The 17,511-nt window shown below is 49.0% G+C and overlaps 1 protein-coding gene across 1 annotated transcript in view; it reads right to left on the reverse strand.

Moving 5' to 3' along the window:
• The window catches only part of Tg (thyroglobulin), a 164,496-nt gene that overhangs the window by 83,598 nt on the left and 63,387 nt on the right, over nucleotides 1-17,511 (reverse strand). Inside the window, exons 31-35 of the mRNA XM_051202542.1 lie at nucleotides 17,176-17,352; nucleotides 15,707-15,818; nucleotides 14,155-14,234; nucleotides 13,710-13,853; nucleotides 6,993-7,058 (exon numbers count right to left, since the gene is read on the reverse strand). Of these exons, the coding sequence (XP_051058499.1) occupies nucleotides 6,993-7,058; nucleotides 13,710-13,853; nucleotides 14,155-14,234; nucleotides 15,707-15,818; nucleotides 17,176-17,352 (579 nt within the window). The remainder of the gene's footprint in view (nucleotides 1-6,992; nucleotides 7,059-13,709; nucleotides 13,854-14,154; nucleotides 14,235-15,706; nucleotides 15,819-17,175; nucleotides 17,353-17,511) is intronic.

A 17,511-nucleotide genomic window follows, 5' to 3' on the forward strand; every position in this document is an offset into this window, starting at 1 on the left:
AAGAAAACGAGGCTCAGGAATAATGGCAGGGTTTGCCAGTGTGAGGAGAACTCTTGCCTTCACAGCTACGGAGCCTATGTCTGACTATGGTTGCCTCCCAATACCCCCAAGGTTTCCACACGATAGGTGGTACAAGAACACAGACAAAGATGTAGCAGCTAAGCAGAAGGCTTGGGTGTGCACAGATGGGTGCGTTGGAGTCACGGCTCCAAGGCTGTGAGTAAAGGTAGGCCATGGGAGAACAGTTGAGCATTGAGATGGGAGCGCCTCTCTGAGGCCAGAGGCTGCCCTACCCTGGTATGGGTTGTGTGAGTATCCAAGGCTGCTGACTCTAGAAAAGCCCAGCTCAGCAGGGACAGCACTGAAGATTAGAAGAGAGAATCATGCCCTCCCTTCCCGTGTCTCTTTGCTCCAGAAGATCACAGCTGCTTGTTGTTCTTATAGATAGTTGTGAGTGTGGACCTCTGGCTAGCAGAGCACAATGATGGCATAAGGTATCAGGCTTTGTGAATGTCTGCTACATCTGATTTGATATCACAGCACTCTGAGTGTGGCAAGGGTTAGTTAGGAGTCTAATGCTCCTCAAAAATGTGATACAAAGGCAAATTAATTCATCAAAAAAAAAAAAAAAGAACAAAAACAAAAAACCTGGAAACTGCCCTAAGTCTTCTGAGGTCACTGTCCCAATGTCCCTGTTCCTAGTTGAAGGAGGGTCTTTGTTTTGCTAGCACAGCACCACAAGCTACATGGGGAGCCTGCAATTTCAATCTCCAACCCATGTTTATCACCAGTGCTGGGCCACTAAAGTTAGTATGGTAAATAGAGCCATGAGACAGCCTAACCCACAGCCCTCACCCATGCCCCTCTGTAATAGGATTCAGCGGACAGAGCACTTTAAAAGGCGACAGGAGTTTCTCCCTGTTCTATGCACTTCAAGTTTGAGATCTAGGCTTGAGTGAGGTTGAGTTTCTTAGTCCCTCCTCATGGTTCATGGATGCTAATTTCCTGTCATATCCTTAAATGGCAGAGCAGAGGACAAGCAATCTCTTTCCCATCTCTCCTGGAAAACTACTAATACCACCAGGATGGCCCCACTGTCCAAGCCATCGTCTCCCACGCTCTGCCTCGCAACACCATCCCTGAGGCAGAGGAACCAAGGGCCGGATTTTTCTGTGCGTGGCTCTAGTCAGGCAGCCTCCTCTGGGCTCTCCTTTTCTTCAGCTGTTCTGCATGCTACTGTCTTCACAGACAACTCAAAGGGCGCCTTTGTGATGTGGCTACTCTTAGATGTTCTTAGATGGAGAGAAACTGAAATTTCAGAGAAGAGTGATCATGGGTTTTAGGACCACAGAGGCCAATTATGGTCCAAAGATGGAAACCTTGACCCTACTCCATGTTTAGGCTGCCGTCTCTGTAATTAAAGAGTAAATTACATCCCCAAGTGGGAGCCAGCTGCTGTGTCACCCCAGAGGATCTGAAGCCAAGTCCTTGCCAATGTCCCTACCGTCCCCCACGCAAGCCTGCGTGATGTCTCTTGAGTGAGCCTTTGTTGCCAGCATCTGAGGGCTCATAGGCTTCCTATAATATTTCGGAGAAACAGGCTTTTGAGGACACAGAAGCATGTGGAAGCTTGAGATCCTGGTGACTTTTCGTGTCAATTTACTATCAGCCAGGAACTCACAACACCATCGCACCATCACTTGTGCAAGATGTAAGAGCCCAATAGTGTGCCGCTGTCTGAAACCGCTGGCATGAATGGGGTTACTAGCATTGATGGAGCCGTACCTCCACATGCAGTAACCAGGATCTACTGTAGGTGACCTCCTCTCCGGGTTGATGATGTGGCATCCTTTGAGGGCTTGTCCACTGGGGAGGGGTTCGTTTGAACAGAAGATGATTCCTCTGTGTTTATTTCCTTTCTTTTTTTTTTAAAGCACACATATGGTAATTATGACGTCAGAGTCATTTGTGACAAAATAGACCCTTCCACAAAGCTTTATTGCACATACACACCAGTATCTCTAGGTATCTACCTCTATCTCCCTCTGTATATAGCACACACACTCTCTCTATATATATATATGTATGTATGTATGTATGTATGTATGTATGTATGTATATGTATGTATGTATACACATACATACATACATATATAGTACATTAGTCACTGCTGTGGGAACCGCTTCTTTGTCAAACATCTATTGTTGGATAATGGATTTGTTCTCACACAACTTAAACCAGAGACATTCTATTTCACATTTTACCATCTGTTTGTAGCAATCTTTGTACCACTATTAGTTATTTATTCTGGATTAAATTTGAAAACTTCCCTGTCAAGTTTCAAGGGTGCTCCCTTGGTAATCATATGTAATGATTTTAAAATTCTACATTCATCTCTTTGTTTGGGTGTTGTGGATTAATACACAATGCTGTTAAAAGCAGAATGTGTTTCTTTTCTCTCTCTTTGAAATGGCCACTGCTGTCATAAAGGGAAGATGTTTTGTGTTTCTGTTCTATCTCATTTCAGTCCGGAAAACAGTGGGGCCAAGCAATCACAGGCTGAAACAGTGAGCTGAAATCAACCCGTCCTCCCAAAGGATTGTTTTCCTCAGGTACCTTTGTCACAGTGATGGACAGCTGACCATCCCAAGCCTCCTTCTATTTCCCACATACAGTACCTTGTAGCAAAAGGTGTATCTTGGAAAAACAGGCCACTAAGTTCCCAAATGAGGCTCCCTTACCCACCCTATCAGCTCCTATGTCCAATCTACCTTCTGGCCTGCCTGAGGAATGTCCCTGAGACTCTGGGTGGTCTTCCTTGCCGCCAGTCTTGGCTGGTTGTGGTCATTCTCATGCTGTGGACTCTGCCTGGCACAAACCTAGGTCTGACTACAGAACTCCACATCAAGCCTCCTCCAGGAGTCAGCAGGCTGTGGCTGGCAGGGAGGGTCCCTGAGGTTTGCAGCCACATGAGTCTCTCCCAAGCCTACAGTCTAGGCTTGGTCATCCATACCTGCCTGCTATACATGAATCGTGGGAACAGGAAACAAAAGGAAGCTGATAGACTTTCTCTAATCAGCATCTATCCTCCTTACAGTAGGGGGGGACTGAGGTCTGGGAGGAAAGGGCATGGGGCATCTAAAGGTTATAGAGGTTCCAACCCAAATCACATGGCAGAGCTTGGCAGAGCCAGCAAAGAGTTGTGTTCTTTCTGCCCCGTCTCTGTGATCTGGAGCCTCCTCCAATAGCTGGTGACATCAGATGAGCCCTCACCAAACCAGCAGCCTCAGCCTGACCAAAACCTTATCCACACTTGGGGCTCCAGCCTGCTACTGCCATACCATGAAGAGAGGCTTGCCCAAAGCCAGCTATCATTAAGCTGGAAAGTTTGTATTTGCAACTAGGATACTGCACACAGTATGTCCTCTTACAAACCACAGAACCCTTGAAGAGATGGGATAGAGGGGAGAGCAGACACTGGGAGGGAGGATAGAGCAAGCTGTTCCAGGCTCTGGAAGCCAGAGAGGCCTGCCACCAGGCCCTGGCAGCCCAGGCAGGCGAGGCACTAGTGTGCCCTTCGAAAGTCTCTTTTGATTATTGCTGGGAATTGACAGCCATATATGTTGATGGATCATGTGATATTAAGGCACATGAGTATGATGTGGAAGTGCAGTGAGCCTCACATTTTTAAGAAAAAGAATACCTTGTTGTCGTCATCACCATCACCACCATCACCACCACCACCATCATCACCACCATCACCACCATCATCATTATCATCATCACCATTACCACCACCATCATCACCACCATCATCACCACCATCATTACCATCATCACCACCATCATTACCATCACCACCACCATCATCATACTTCTCAGTGCTATTATTTCTTGATACAGTTTCTTACTATGTAGTTGAAGCTGGCCTAGAAACTCTTGATCTTTCTTCCTTAGCCTCCCAGGTACTCAGATTGTAGGCATGTGTCAACATGCCGGGTTTAAGACAGTGAATTTCAAACATTCTCCTCAAAAACAGTTGCGAGAGAATGAGGTCATGGATATGCCAATTGGGCTTATTTGCTCATGTCTTCTCTTTCTAATGTTCACTGTGTTTTTTAAAAGCTAGACTAGAATACTTTTGAAGATGTTCATTATACACACACTCTGAGTAATCAGGCATCTGTACTGGCCTGTCCTTGGGGTCCTGACAGGATGCATCCTCAGCTGCAGCCACTGAGAGCACCACCTGTGCACATTCACCACGTTCCCTTTAAAAAGGGCCCTGCCCGCCTCCCCCCTCTCTATCTTCTCTACCTGTCCCTCTGTTTCTCCTTCTCTCTACCTCCCCCCTTCCTCTCTTTCCTCTGCCATCTTGTCCCTAGAGGTTGGTCTCCCCGCTTTTCCCACTCACTTTACAATTTAAAAAAACAAAACCAAAACAAACAAAAAAACCCTCCACCCAAGCTCTGCCAAATGGCTGTCTTTCTCTTGAGCATCCCTTTTTAAAATTACAACACAGATAATGAACCATTTTAAACTCCCCTAGCTTCCGCAGTCCAGGTCAGCTCCAGAGAAGAGGTTAGATTCCAGAGCTTGGAGCATTTTCAAGTGTTACAATTCTTCCAGAAGAGGGTCCTAGCACTGCAGTGCTTGTCAACCCAGGAGAGGGAGGACAGTCCTGGCCATCCAGGAGACCTGAGCTGGCCCCTGCTCTAACTGTCATCCTTCCCATGTGAAACTGGAAAAGGTACCTTTCGGCATTTTTACCTCAGATTAAAAAAGAGGTGACACATGCTGGATGTTCTTCTGAGTGGTCAAGAAATCACAAGACATGTCCCCCCATCTGAGAGGTCACAACTGCAGAGTAATAGTCACTGCATGTCTGCTGTGAGGGGCTCAGAGTCTGCGCCCAAAGCCTTTACTAGTTGATAACAACTAGAGGTCTTTGCCTCCTCACCCTCTTTCTGAGTTCTCATCCCAGCTGTAGAGGAGCTGCGGGGGAGGCTGGGGTGTGTGTGTGCCCGACACTCCTCAGTCTGCCTAAGGCAAATGGCAAAAGCCTTTGTAATTTTGTACCTTTCCAGTATTCCTATCTCACTGCTATGAGTCAGACTGGCCTCACACCCACCTCACCCTTCCTCCCAGAAGTCAGAGCCACAGGTAAATGCCACTACATCAGCTTAGCAGCCAGGTTCCTGGCAGCCGAAGCCTTCCAGGCCCTGTTCTTCTGGAACAGATTAGACAGTGCTGCCTTGGAAGCTCTGAGAGCCCCATGGCCCCTGCAAGGAAGGAAGAGCTCAGCATTGCATCAAGCAGTTTCAACCTGTCACATGGTGCCAGCAGCCACCTCAGAGTCTCGGACACTTGGTTCTCATATGTGACCTTCTCTTAGCGAGAGTCACGTTACAGGTGTGCTATGTGGCTTTCCCACTTAATATCACTTAGGAAAACCCAGCTGTCACTCGACTAACAGGAAGAGAGGAAGATGGACCCCTCTCGTTGTAGTGGTCACTGTGTGTAGAGCACAGACATTGGCTGCCTTAGTGTGTCTCCACAGGGAAATGACTCCCATTTTTTGCAGGTACTCCTGGTATAGAAATGCTCCTTCGCCACTGATAACAGTAGAAAATCCCAAGGCATTCCCACTACCCTTCATTCTCCAGACACTTAGTTTGGAATGTTAAGTCCCCAGTTGTCAGTCTCCCTGAAGGCTCACCGACTCCTGTCCATTTCTATGGTCTCTGCCCCTTCATATCAATGCCATACACTTTTATAAAGACAGATTTCTTCACTGGAAAAACACACTGTGTGTGTGTGTGTGTGTATGTGTGTGTGTAAGAGAGAGAGAGAGAGAGAGAGAGGGAGAGGGAGAGAGAGGGAGCACACGTATGCGTGAAACTATGTATCTTTGGGTCACTTAGACTGCTCCTAAACCACAAATCTTTGGGAGGTGCTTTGACCACCCCGACAGTGTTTATATACTATCCTGACACAATTCAAAACAAATTTTGGTTCAGACATGGCTCTTCGGTGAGGACTCGGGCGTCATCAGATCTAAGCTATGCACCTCTGCCATCTATGACAATAATGACATGGTACTTCAGGGGACTGGCAGGGTTTAGCAGCCCCCGAATAGAGGACGCTCGGGGGGTGGGGGGTCTATATGTGTATGCGACGTGAGCTTCAAAGCCATCTGCTTTCACTCCGAGAAGCAGACTGGTGACACTGGCTGACATTTTTGTTTGTTTGTAATAACCCCTTCCTCCATGATCTATGGTTTAGCTCCCCAGTCAGGGACAAATGACAGGCATCTCAGACTTGTCAAGCGCCATGACATAGGACGGAAGTTAATGATATATGGGCTTTTAGCTGAGTGGCACCGGGAACCTATTATGCGCCTCTCATTCCCTAACGGGGGATGTAGAAGGAACAGCGCCGAAGGCTTGTTACTCCTCCTTGGCCAGACCTCTTCCCCTCACTCCAGAGCACAAAGCAGCCCCAGCCCCCACTCTCCTGACTTCCCATGCTGCCTTGCAGCGTGCTGCAGTGGAACAGAAGGGTGGGCTGACTCGGTCTTGGTTGAACCCCTGGGTCTGGCACTGGGATTGCTTCAGGGTCTAGTGCACTCTCCGGACAGTGACTGCCAGCGCCAGGTGACTTGTCCCAATGAGACCACAGCACCACTCTCCTGACCCTGTGTGGGACTATCAGTCTAGTCTATATCTGGGAGGGTGACACACTGTTAGACAGGACAAGGAAAACACCGGGCCTAAGCCCCATACGATCCTGTTTTGTGTGCATTTCTGCCATTTATAATGGTGGAAAGGGTATCCAGCCTACCTAAATGTGTTTGGTCCACAGAGTCTAATATTCATGAGTTTAACAGTGCCGTGTCTTATCAAGCCAAGCCATTGCACAAAGGCAAAGGAAAAGAGGTGAAAGGAGGTGATATTTCTCCCAAGAATGATCAGACAGACAATGAACTTACCCTTGTCCTCGGCGAGGGACGGCAGGGCAGCGGGAGGGCAGAAGCTGGGAATGCCACTCTGCACAGCTGGAAAGAAGCAAAGGCGGTGTCACAGCCATGGAGACAACAGCAGAGGTCCGGGGCAGGGACGCAAAGCCGCGGACTGTGCAGGTAGGTCAGGAGGAGCCAGGGGAGGCGCTCCACGCTGACTTCCTCTCCCATGACTCAGGAAAGCTCCATCTGAATCCATGCTACAGTTACCAGGGTCAAGAGCATGCAGCCCACTTCAATACTGCTTTACTGCTCCACCTAAGAGTGGCATGCATTGTCCACTCACATGCCATCGCCATTGGCCACACCACAAACGCCTGCCTCTGTGACCCCCGATTGTGGGCAGAGCACCCCATGCCTCAGTTCTTACTTCTGTACTATGGAGTTGGAACAGCCTACTAGCAAGGTTACTGTGGGCCTGCAGAGGTAACCCAAAGTGTGATGTTTGCCACAGAACGAGGTACAGAGGCTTCAATAAAGAGCGGTGATAAATAGACAGTCACATGAACTTTGGGGAAAGACAGGTCTGGCTTTGAACATGACATATGACAGGGAAGCAGGGCAGAGGCCTTGGGGTTTGTACAGTGAACATGGCATACGTCAGCGAGAAACCGCGTACCATGTAGGTGTCACAGAAATGACGGGTCAGCTTCCCTTCCATAGCCTTCACTGAACAGATCCAGATCTCCAAAGCAGCCTCTTTCCTTCTCCTTCCAATGACTTAAACAGACTTGGTATTTCCAACACGTTCCCAGACGCCAACCTCTGAGCTGACGCCCTGTTCACCCACACTGGAAGCCCGCAATTGCTATCACCTTTCCACGACACTCCTCTGTCACCCACCCTGCTTTGTTCTACCAAACACCCTCCCTTCCCGGAAGGAGGTCAGAGTAGGGGATCTGAGAGAACAGTCTAGAGTATGTGAGGGTGTTCATTCAAATGTGTACTCCCTGTTATCTGGGGACTCGGGTCCAGAAATGCACAGAAAGCTCTGATGGGATGCGAGAGCTTCTTACAGAAACATCTGAACTGAGGACACATGGCGGAGACAAAGCCCTCAGCAGCCCCTTACACACACTGCTACCTAGTTCTGCCTGCAGCAGCAGTCTAGCAGCGTAAAACATACCGCGGTTGGTTTGAATAATGACCTCGGGTAGCACAACAAGCATTTATGACACTGGCATGTAGTAGGAGCTCGGTATCTGGGATCTGGGATTCCCTAGCAAAGGGCTCCTCTGGCCTGTGACATTTCCCGAAGGACAAGAGAATGGAAGAATCGTTTATCTTATTGTCTTCTTCCTAGGATAACTTGGGATCTCAGTGACTCAGTGACTGAGCTGGTGGCTGGAGACCTTCATGGCTTCCAGATAGGACTTAGTTGCTACAGAGACTAAGATCGAAGGGTCTATGCACCAGTGACCAATGACGTGATTGGTGACCTCTGCTCCATGGAGTCACGTGAGAGCCCCTGAGCTCCAGGGTTTGGGAAGGTGAGCACATGGCCAGGGTGGGCAAGGGAGCCCCTCATTCCCACTTCCGACATCGTCCACATGGCCAGAACTGGGTTGTAGGGCATTGGTTTTCGTTTGCTTGCCTTGGCGGATATGGGACCCTGGGTGTCACACGTGTCAGAGAAGCACTCTTCTGAGCTACACGCTATCCCAGCCCCAGCTGAACCTTTCCTAGTGAAGTATGAATAGTGGCTTGTAGTTTCTCTGCATTTCTTGAGCTGGTTTGGCAAACTACTGAATACCAGTAGGGGACCTGGAAATTCTCAACTTACGGACAGTTGCTTGGAAGAACAGAAGACCCTGGCCTCATAATTAGCAGGTAGTGGGGGAAATCTGTGGGGTTGGTCCCCTTTACATGGGTTCTGAGTTCTGACCTCAACTTGGGGTATTTAATGTCAGAACTACAAGAATCCATAAACTGGATTCATAAAGACCCAGTTTATATCTAGAGAATTGGGATCTTGGCTACAGATGGGACTGTGTCAGAAGTGTTGGGGGGGGTTAAAAAAAAGCCTCCCATTCCATCTTGGCTGGGTTTAAGAAACAGAATAAGCCTTACCTCATTGGTTTGTGCAAAGCGAGAAGGCGACATGGTGAGGGAACACCGGCTACTAGCAAATGGTAGGAACACATAGTGCTTGGTATGTGTGAGAGGGTTGGTATGATTAGAGTTGAGGATGTGGGCTACAGTAACTGCTCTGTGAATGTGGCGCCACCTGCGTGGGTCCCAAGGAGAACTAGAAGAGGTTGCCCATCCCTTCCTTATGCTTCTTTTGTGCCTAGAACTTCAACAGGTTTTGAGGGCCCCTGTCTGTCAGAAGTGAGGACACAGAGAGAGTTGTGGTTGTCATTGGCTCTGGGAGCAAAGCCAAGTGCCACCCATTGAATCCCATGTGGTGCACATCCAAACAGGAGGGGACCTTGTTTTCATAAAATGAAAGGGGCACCCGGGCCTGTCCCCATCTATGCAGGGAGCCCTGGGCCTCTGTACACCCCGAATGTTTCCTTTCTGAATCCTGCTGCTGGAGAAGACTCAAAACTCATTTTTCATTCACAAAGTTGGCCCGGACATGTGCATGCCTGCGCTGCGACACATCTCGAACTTGAGAATGGCAGCAACAGGAAGCTACTTCCACGGGATCTGTGAGGACTCCCTTTGATGCTTCTGTTCTTGGTGTGTAACTCGTTTTCCTGGACTCTGAAGGACTCAGCTTTGTTGTGTCCTCTGTGAGCACGGGTAAAATGTCGGGCTGCAGTGACTGACGTGCTGTCCTCTTTGGCGAGGCTGTGAGGCGTGCGAGGTGGGAATATGCTCCCCTTATCCCCACTCTCTGCTTCTCTGTCCCCTGCCCTTTATCTCAGACTCATTCTTCCCTGGGGTCTTTTTAATATAATACCTGTAAAAGAGTAGTCCTTCCTCCCCGTTTAAACTCTGCCACACACGCGTCTTCATCCGGTGGACTAGCCAGAGCAACACCTGTCATGTTGCTGTGATATAATTGTCTGATCAGAGAACACATGTCCTCAGAGGGGACAGGAAAAGGAACTCTCCTCGTAGATAAAACACTGGTGCTCCATGCATTTACAGGCATCCAGTGCTTAGGGACAGCCATTTCCCTCTGTGAGTACAGAGAGGCCAAAGCCTCCTACAGCTTCCCCATCAGAGTTCTCAGTGAACATACGCCTCCTCTACAAGGACTGGCCGAGAGGAGGAAGGGCTGAGTGCCCTTCAGGGGTCAGGCTCAGTGCTGCTGCTGTGTGTAGCACCCCCCCAGCCCTGTACAGACCCTTCCCTGCTCAACCATGCCGTCCGTCCATACAGAGACAAGGAATGGGAGAGTGTGGCTGAGGTGGCTGTGATATCTGCATGTTCAGAGACACCGCACAGCAGGCCAGTGTGCTGTGTCTGCTAGGGAAAGGGGAACTCAATGGAAAATGAATGTGTAGGGCACAGATACAGAACATTTAAGAAAATATAGCATGAGTCAAGAGATTGGTTCTGGCTGGTCCATATGGCCATCTGAGAAAAGAAGGACATTACTCAGCCAGGCTTCTTAAGTAAGGCTCATTTTTCCTGTCTAGATCTTGGGAAGCAATGATCTTATGGACTTAAAACTTGCCCACATCTTTCTGAAGGAAAACCTCCTAAAGACAAAGCCATTGCCCTACCCTGGAGAGTTGTACTGGACAGCGTGTCCTCTGACCGACGGCCTTCTTGTAAGAGACTTCGCACCAGAACGCCCACAGCCACATATGCACCGAGGTGATTTAGTACCAGGGCCATAGATGGGAAATAAGAGGCTAGTGCCACTGGAACAAGTTCTCCTCCTCAAGTATATTCAAACAATGAGAACAGGTACTGTTTGGCTTGCCTGTGCGGGCGGCTCTGTGCCAACTGGCCCAGGAGACACTGGGGGGGGTGACCCATTTCATCTCTACAACATAAAGTCGTGGCTCCCAGCAGAACTCATTTCTTCAGACTTCTCCTCGGCTGTTCCTGATATGCTACAGGTACTCACACATGCTCACTCCAGCCGTACGTATGAAAACAGCAATGTTTTGTCCTTCTCCCATTCCTCGGTGACCAGCACAGCACCCCAGTGTAAAGTTTTGAAGGGTCCAGCCCTAAGGTGGGAATCCCAGCAGCAAGGGTTTACCTCCTCAGCACCCTTTAAGACGGAGAGCTCCCAGAGGCCGGGAAACAGGGACCATCACACTCTGCCATGTGACATAGCAAATTAGAGATAAAATAAACCGGGTCCCTGGCCTGTTGTCTACCTGCTGTGAACCCTTGTGACCCCATACACCTCTTGTCTCTCCTCTGTGGGAAATGAGGATTTGATGAGACAGTGCTCGCAAAGCGCTGGCCTCCAGCATCAGAACCTCACGGCCAGACACCAGGCTGTCACACTGGAAGCTGCTGGACACTCCTGACACGTGGGTAGTGCCCACTGTTGAGTGACAGGCCTGATATGAATTTTCATTCTCTGCCATGTGGCTTCTGGTCAGGACTCCTGAGTCCCAACTCTGAGCCACAGGGTGTGTGTTGGAAGATGCTAGCACTCCAGGCAGGCAGATGAAAAGGAACAGAGCATCTGGGACCTGCTGGAACCGGGAGTACCTTGGGTTCCTGTCCTTGCCAGCCCTGTCGAAATGTTGAAACAGCTTGGACCAACTTCCATCACTTTCTGAACAAACGAATTACTGCCTAAGCTTCTTTCTGTCCAACTCTTCCATCGTCAAATGAAAACGGAAAGTGGCATTTTCCAGATGCTGGCGGGGTGAAAAGGTAAGAGGATGGACTGGAAGGAGGTCCTGAGGTGAGCGTGGCTCTGTAGCAGCTTACGACTGGCAGCTGCTCCCAGACCCTCAAGGTAAAGCCCCAAGCCCTCTCTGGAAAAATCCCTTGGAGTATAAGCCCTTAGAGGCAATTTCATTATACAACTCCAATTTTTTTCCCTGAAAACAATTCAAGCTATTGAAAGAAAACTCCAGCAGAGAGAGAGACCTCAAATCAAGACACAGGGTGTGCAAGATAGCCATGAGCAGGAAGATGCCTTCCAGCCTGGAAATAATCACATCCGTACCAGCTGCCACGGAGCTGGAGACATATATGAGCATCTTTTCCCTGGAAACAAAGCTAAGGCCTAGACTAGGGGACTACTCCGGGAGCAGCTGGTCTGCTACGGTGTTAGCCTTTCACAGTTGATGAATTAGTAGCATGTAAGTTACTAGCATTGGGTGAGGAAAGCCAGCCAGGCAAGGTGTGTGGAGATTTTAATAACCACTCACTAGGTGGCCTTCCAGCAATTATCCAAAAGCAGACAGAGGAAGCTATGGGTAATCAGACATGGGGTTTCAACTTGGTTGCTTTCTTAACAGCCACGTGGCTGGGCCAGCATCTTCCACTGTCGGCCTCGTGTGTTGCACGTGAGAATGGAGGAAGGAACGTCCACTCCACTGAGCTCCCATGAGGTGAAATGGCATGGCTCATACAGAGCTAGCATGTGTCTGACACACAGCAGGCCCGGGAAGAATGCCAGTTCACCCCCGTTGTCCGAACTAGGTGGAGAAATGGTGGGCTACGGTAGGGAGAACGTGAAGAGCGAAGTTCCACTTCTCCAAGCCCCCTCCCCCAGCATTACTGACCCTAGTTTGCAGGGAAGTGTCCAGAGTGGCCAGCACTGTCCAGATTCACTCACTCACAACCGGAAGTGAGCCACCCATGTTACTCCCTGAGTAACCTTTTCACCTGAGACACCTTCCTGAATTTGCTCCTGGGACACAAACAGATGGAGAGCCTCTTCTAAGTTTCCATGCAGCCATCTCACCCAGAACCTAGGTGGGTGGGACCCACAGCCTCAGTCGCTTATCCTACTGACAGAATGTAAGGGGTGATATGAGTCTTACAAAGACCAGCCTGTCCTGATGGAGGGACGATGCTAACATCTCCTGTGAGTCTGGGTATGTCTAAGCACACACAAAAGCATTCTGTTTCCTTCACTGATTTCACATTGTCCTTGTAAAATATACCTGGAAACGAGTCCGAGATGCTGTAACTACTTGTGCCCGTGAACCACACAGGGCGCAGGCCGTCCGTTCCTGAAATCTTAACTCGAGTGCACGGACTGCCCACGTCCTTCCCTGACACTGCCGCCGTGTATTATATCATCCTGACACAGGACAACGATCCAAACGGTACTGACACAGAGGGATCATGGCACAGCAGACAGCTGCTGACTTTGCTGCCCATCCAACGACAGGACCTTAGCCTCCTTTCTTGCAGTAGTTCTGGGTTTGCTGAGACTGTCACTCAAGCTGTCCCTTCAGCAGTGGGCTACAACCTGATCCTGGATGCAGAGTTTCTATGGGACACGAAGCGCCTCTCCCCACCCCTGAAGCAATCAGTGAGGAGTAGCAAACAGAACAAGTTGTCTACAGGCACTGGCTAACTACTCCTGTGGAAATCGGTATGGTCCCATCTTTCCTGAGACCTACTTGGTCACCTTTCCTTTAGGTTAATGATCAGCTCTCCCGGGGCATTGCTTTTCTTCTTAAAGTAAACGGGGGACCCATCCTGCCATTTCTGACCAATCTTCCCCATCCGAAGATGTCATGCGGATGCAGGACCGAGAGCCAGCTACACAAGGCACAGCTTTCAGGAGACGGCACTCACCAGGCTTCTGGTACCACCCGAAGGGATAGGTGTAGACCTCAGTGTCCCCAGAGCCGCAGTCCAGAATGCGCCAGGCCCCTCCATTCTCCTCACTGCACGTGTGAATCCCCATGCTGTTCAGGGTCAGGCAGGCCGCCTCTCCTCCTGGTGGAGACCACAGGAGTTCAGGAAGGCCACAGGGAGAAATGTGAACTGAGCGGGAGGGACACAGACCTGTGGTCAGTTAGATGTATGTGTATATGAGGTGGACACATAGGCCACCAGATCATGGACCAGGACAGCCACACTGCTAATGTCACACTGATGAGCCATCTGCTGCTTCTCCCAGCCCCATTTCCTTACGGTATACGAGGTTCACCCGTCCTCCTTGCCTTGAGGAGATGCTGGCTTTCCAGACTGAGGTGACATGCCAGGGCATGGGGACTGCCTCCTTTATCACCCTCACCTTGCAACTGTGAGACATTTAGAAAACCAAAGCCAGTGCAGCATGGGTCCCTGTCACAGAGCCTCTCACATTCGAAGAACCTAGAGTCAGAAGAGAAGACACGCCTGAAGCTTCCCATGAACACCCAGGACCTGCCGTGTAGAGCGAAAGGGATCGCTCTGACTCTGAGAGCAGATTTCTTTGCAAGCACTCTGGCCAACACCGGCGTTATAGATTCCTGTGAGCAATATCCTACTCTTCTCTCCACAGCAGTATCTTCGGGTCCCCCATTCACTGACTCGCTCCTGCAAGCCCTCTCCAGGACCGTCCTTGTTAATCCACCCTCTGTAGCTACAACACCCCACCTGTGGCCTCATGGCAGGAGGGCTCTAGCATTCAAACCAGTGCCCTGGCATTCAGTTCTAAGATTGCTTGCCTTGACCCGACACCTTGATGTGATCACTCACTCCCTTCTCTTGAGAGGTACTTGGTCCTTTGTGGTACAGGGATCCTGCCTCATTCTTGCTGTTCTTGCCTAAATCCACATCTTATCCCAGGGGTGAAAACTGTATTGGCTGGGCAGCTTTTATGGTGCAGGCTATGTCTCTTCCCTGACCCTGAAATTCTGGCTTTGAGTGCTCTAGATTCCTGCCCAGCTCTTCAGCTTCCCACCTATTGCTTCTCTTTCGTTTTGGAAGACTACTGTTAAACTCCAGCCTGAACTATGACATCAAGCTCTGTCCCGCCAGTTCCTGTCCGAGTACCAGGCTCAGCATGGTGATGTCCAACCAAGAGATATCTGATTTCTGTCCCCTTTCCCGGTAAGATGACATCTAGCTCCTATCCCTTTCCCTAGTAAGGTGATGTCCAGATGGATCGCAAGACAAACCAGCCAGTGTCATCTTTTGAGCTCCATTCTCAGAAATAGCTCTTAAATGCCAGCAACATGATGCAATTCCATAATTCAGCAGCACTTCACAGATTAGCAGTTCATGGGTCAGTGACTGCTGAAATGCAAAAGACTCATGGAGCCCCTCCTTTAAATTTTGACTCTTGAGTCTCATTCCAGGGCCTCAAATTCAGGAGGGAATGGCCCAGAGATGTGGGTAGGCAGTAGCATGCTTGGGGCTTCTGAAGAGTGAGGTCCCATCAAGTGTTTATAACGACCAACAGAAAAGCCAATGAAAAATTAAGAGCATGGGTTGTAGAGGTAGCAAGTGAAATGTTCCTCTAAGCCAAGGGTCTGTGAAAAATTCTGCTTGCTTTCCAGGCTCTGAACATAGCACTGGAAGGCACTGAGGAACAAGTTTATTACCACCATGATCACTTTTATTAACTGACAAGACGGCTCAGCACATCTGATCTCCCTCAGCCGACCACAGGCTCAGAGCTGGATGTGGTATTTAATATGTCATTTGCCTTCAGCAAGGATTTCTGATCTGGTGATCTCCCGTACCCTCAGCTTTGAGTTGGATCACTGCTGTGCGTCTGCCTTTCAAGGCTGAGGCAGCATCTATTCATGGAAGCCAAGGAGTCTTAATAATAAGCATTGAGGTAGAACTTGGCTGCTTACCCGTTGGAAATGGGTTTCCCAGACATGGGGATTTTGTCTCTGATGGAAATCCCTGTGAGCTTTTGGAATGGCAGGCGAGTATAAAAGTTCTTCACTCGGTCGTTCAGCACAACTGCACAGAGGGAAAAGAAATCAAATTTATTATACTTTTGCAAATATGGGGATGATGAGCAAAACCCAGATTGAACTTCCAGGAAGACGGCACATTAAACTAAAACATTTGTCCCCAAATCTCACTAGAATAAGACGTGGAAGATTCTGTTTGTTCATTTGGTTTTTGAGATAGGCTCTTGTGTAGCCTAAGCTAGTCTTGAATTCTATGTGTAGCCAAGGATATCTTTGAACTTCTGACCCTCCTGCCTCCATTTCTTAGGTTCTAGGATTATAAGTTTGAGCCACCAGTAGATTTTTGGAATGGAACCCAGGATTTCATTAAAGGGTCTCGTGTAAAGGCCTGAGCTCATGGGGAATGGGAATCAGAGGGACGGATCAGTACAATCTCAGGATCCAGGAAGCCCGTGGAGGAACGAACCTTGGCTCCAGACACTAGGAAAGGCAGGTTCTGCTCCCCTATGAGAAATAACAAGAAGTAGCATGTGCCTCTAGACCCCTGCACCTCCAGAGGAAAGGCAAAGATGGAAGACTTATTTCTGGAAGAGAGTCTCCTTTGGGTTCCTGAACATAGATACACAAACCCACAGTGAATCTGAGAGCATGATTTAGATGGGAAAAAATCCCCACCGGGAGTGACTGGATCCGATTCTTCTATGGATGAACCCACATCCATGAAGCTCCCACAAAATAGTTGGATCTGCTCCACAGCCTTTGCAGCCCCTGATGTCTGAGGGTAAACCAGGGGCCTCCAGATAAGGGGGGTGGGGCTTGGCAAAGAATAAGGAAGAAGAAATTACTGAGGGAAGCAGGGTGAAAAAAAAATGGCATCACCATCACGATGACAATATCCCTAAAGAGAAAGAACAACTGTGGTGTTACAAGAGCCACTGCTTCTGAGATTTCTGGACCACACAGTTGCATGATAAAATCCTGCTGCAAGGTTCATCAGTGGTGGCCCTGCCTGAGCTGAGAACCCAGAACAGGCCACTCTAAAGTGTCAGCCTGAGTCTTTCTCAATGGCGTCACATCTCTGAAAGACCACAGATAATGTTATGTGTATATATGTATTACATGATTATATATATATATATATATATATTATGTTATACAATATATTGTGTTTTGAGATTATAATATAATTACATAATTTTCCCTTCCTTTTCATCCTTCCAATCCCATCCATGCATTGTTCTCTTTAAAAAGTCCATAGTCTTTTTTTTTTTTTTCTTTAGTTCTTGGTTTGTGTGTGTGTGTGTACCAAGAATATTACTTTTAAAGAGATCACTCTTACTGTTTCTAAACCCTCAGAGTGGTGGCCTGTCAGACACCCAGGTCATGAAGACAACCATGCCTACCTTTCTTCCGGAAGAGGGCCTTTGGTTGGTGGGGAAGAACCCAGCTACAGTTCTTGGCATTAGATTCCAGGACACTGTCGCAGACCTGGGCTTCTGGGTAGAGGGAGCAGGTGAAATACAAAGACGTGCTCTCCGATATGTCTGTGAACCGACAGAAATCGGGCTCCTGGGCACACCCTAAAGGCAAGAAGGCAGCTGATGTACAGTCCGAGCAAGGCCACGAGCAGGCAGACTCATGGGGGAATCTTTCCTGGCGGAGCGCACCAGTCTACTTTCTATTGCTGTGATAAACTCCATAACCCTGAGTGACCTGGGGAGGAAAGGGCTTATTTCACC

The sequence above is a fragment of the Phodopus roborovskii genome, unplaced genomic scaffold (genome assembly GCF_943737965.1).
Source record: "Phodopus roborovskii unplaced genomic scaffold, PHOROB, whole genome shotgun sequence".
Classification (NCBI taxonomy): domain Eukaryota; kingdom Metazoa; phylum Chordata; class Mammalia; order Rodentia; family Cricetidae; genus Phodopus; species Phodopus roborovskii.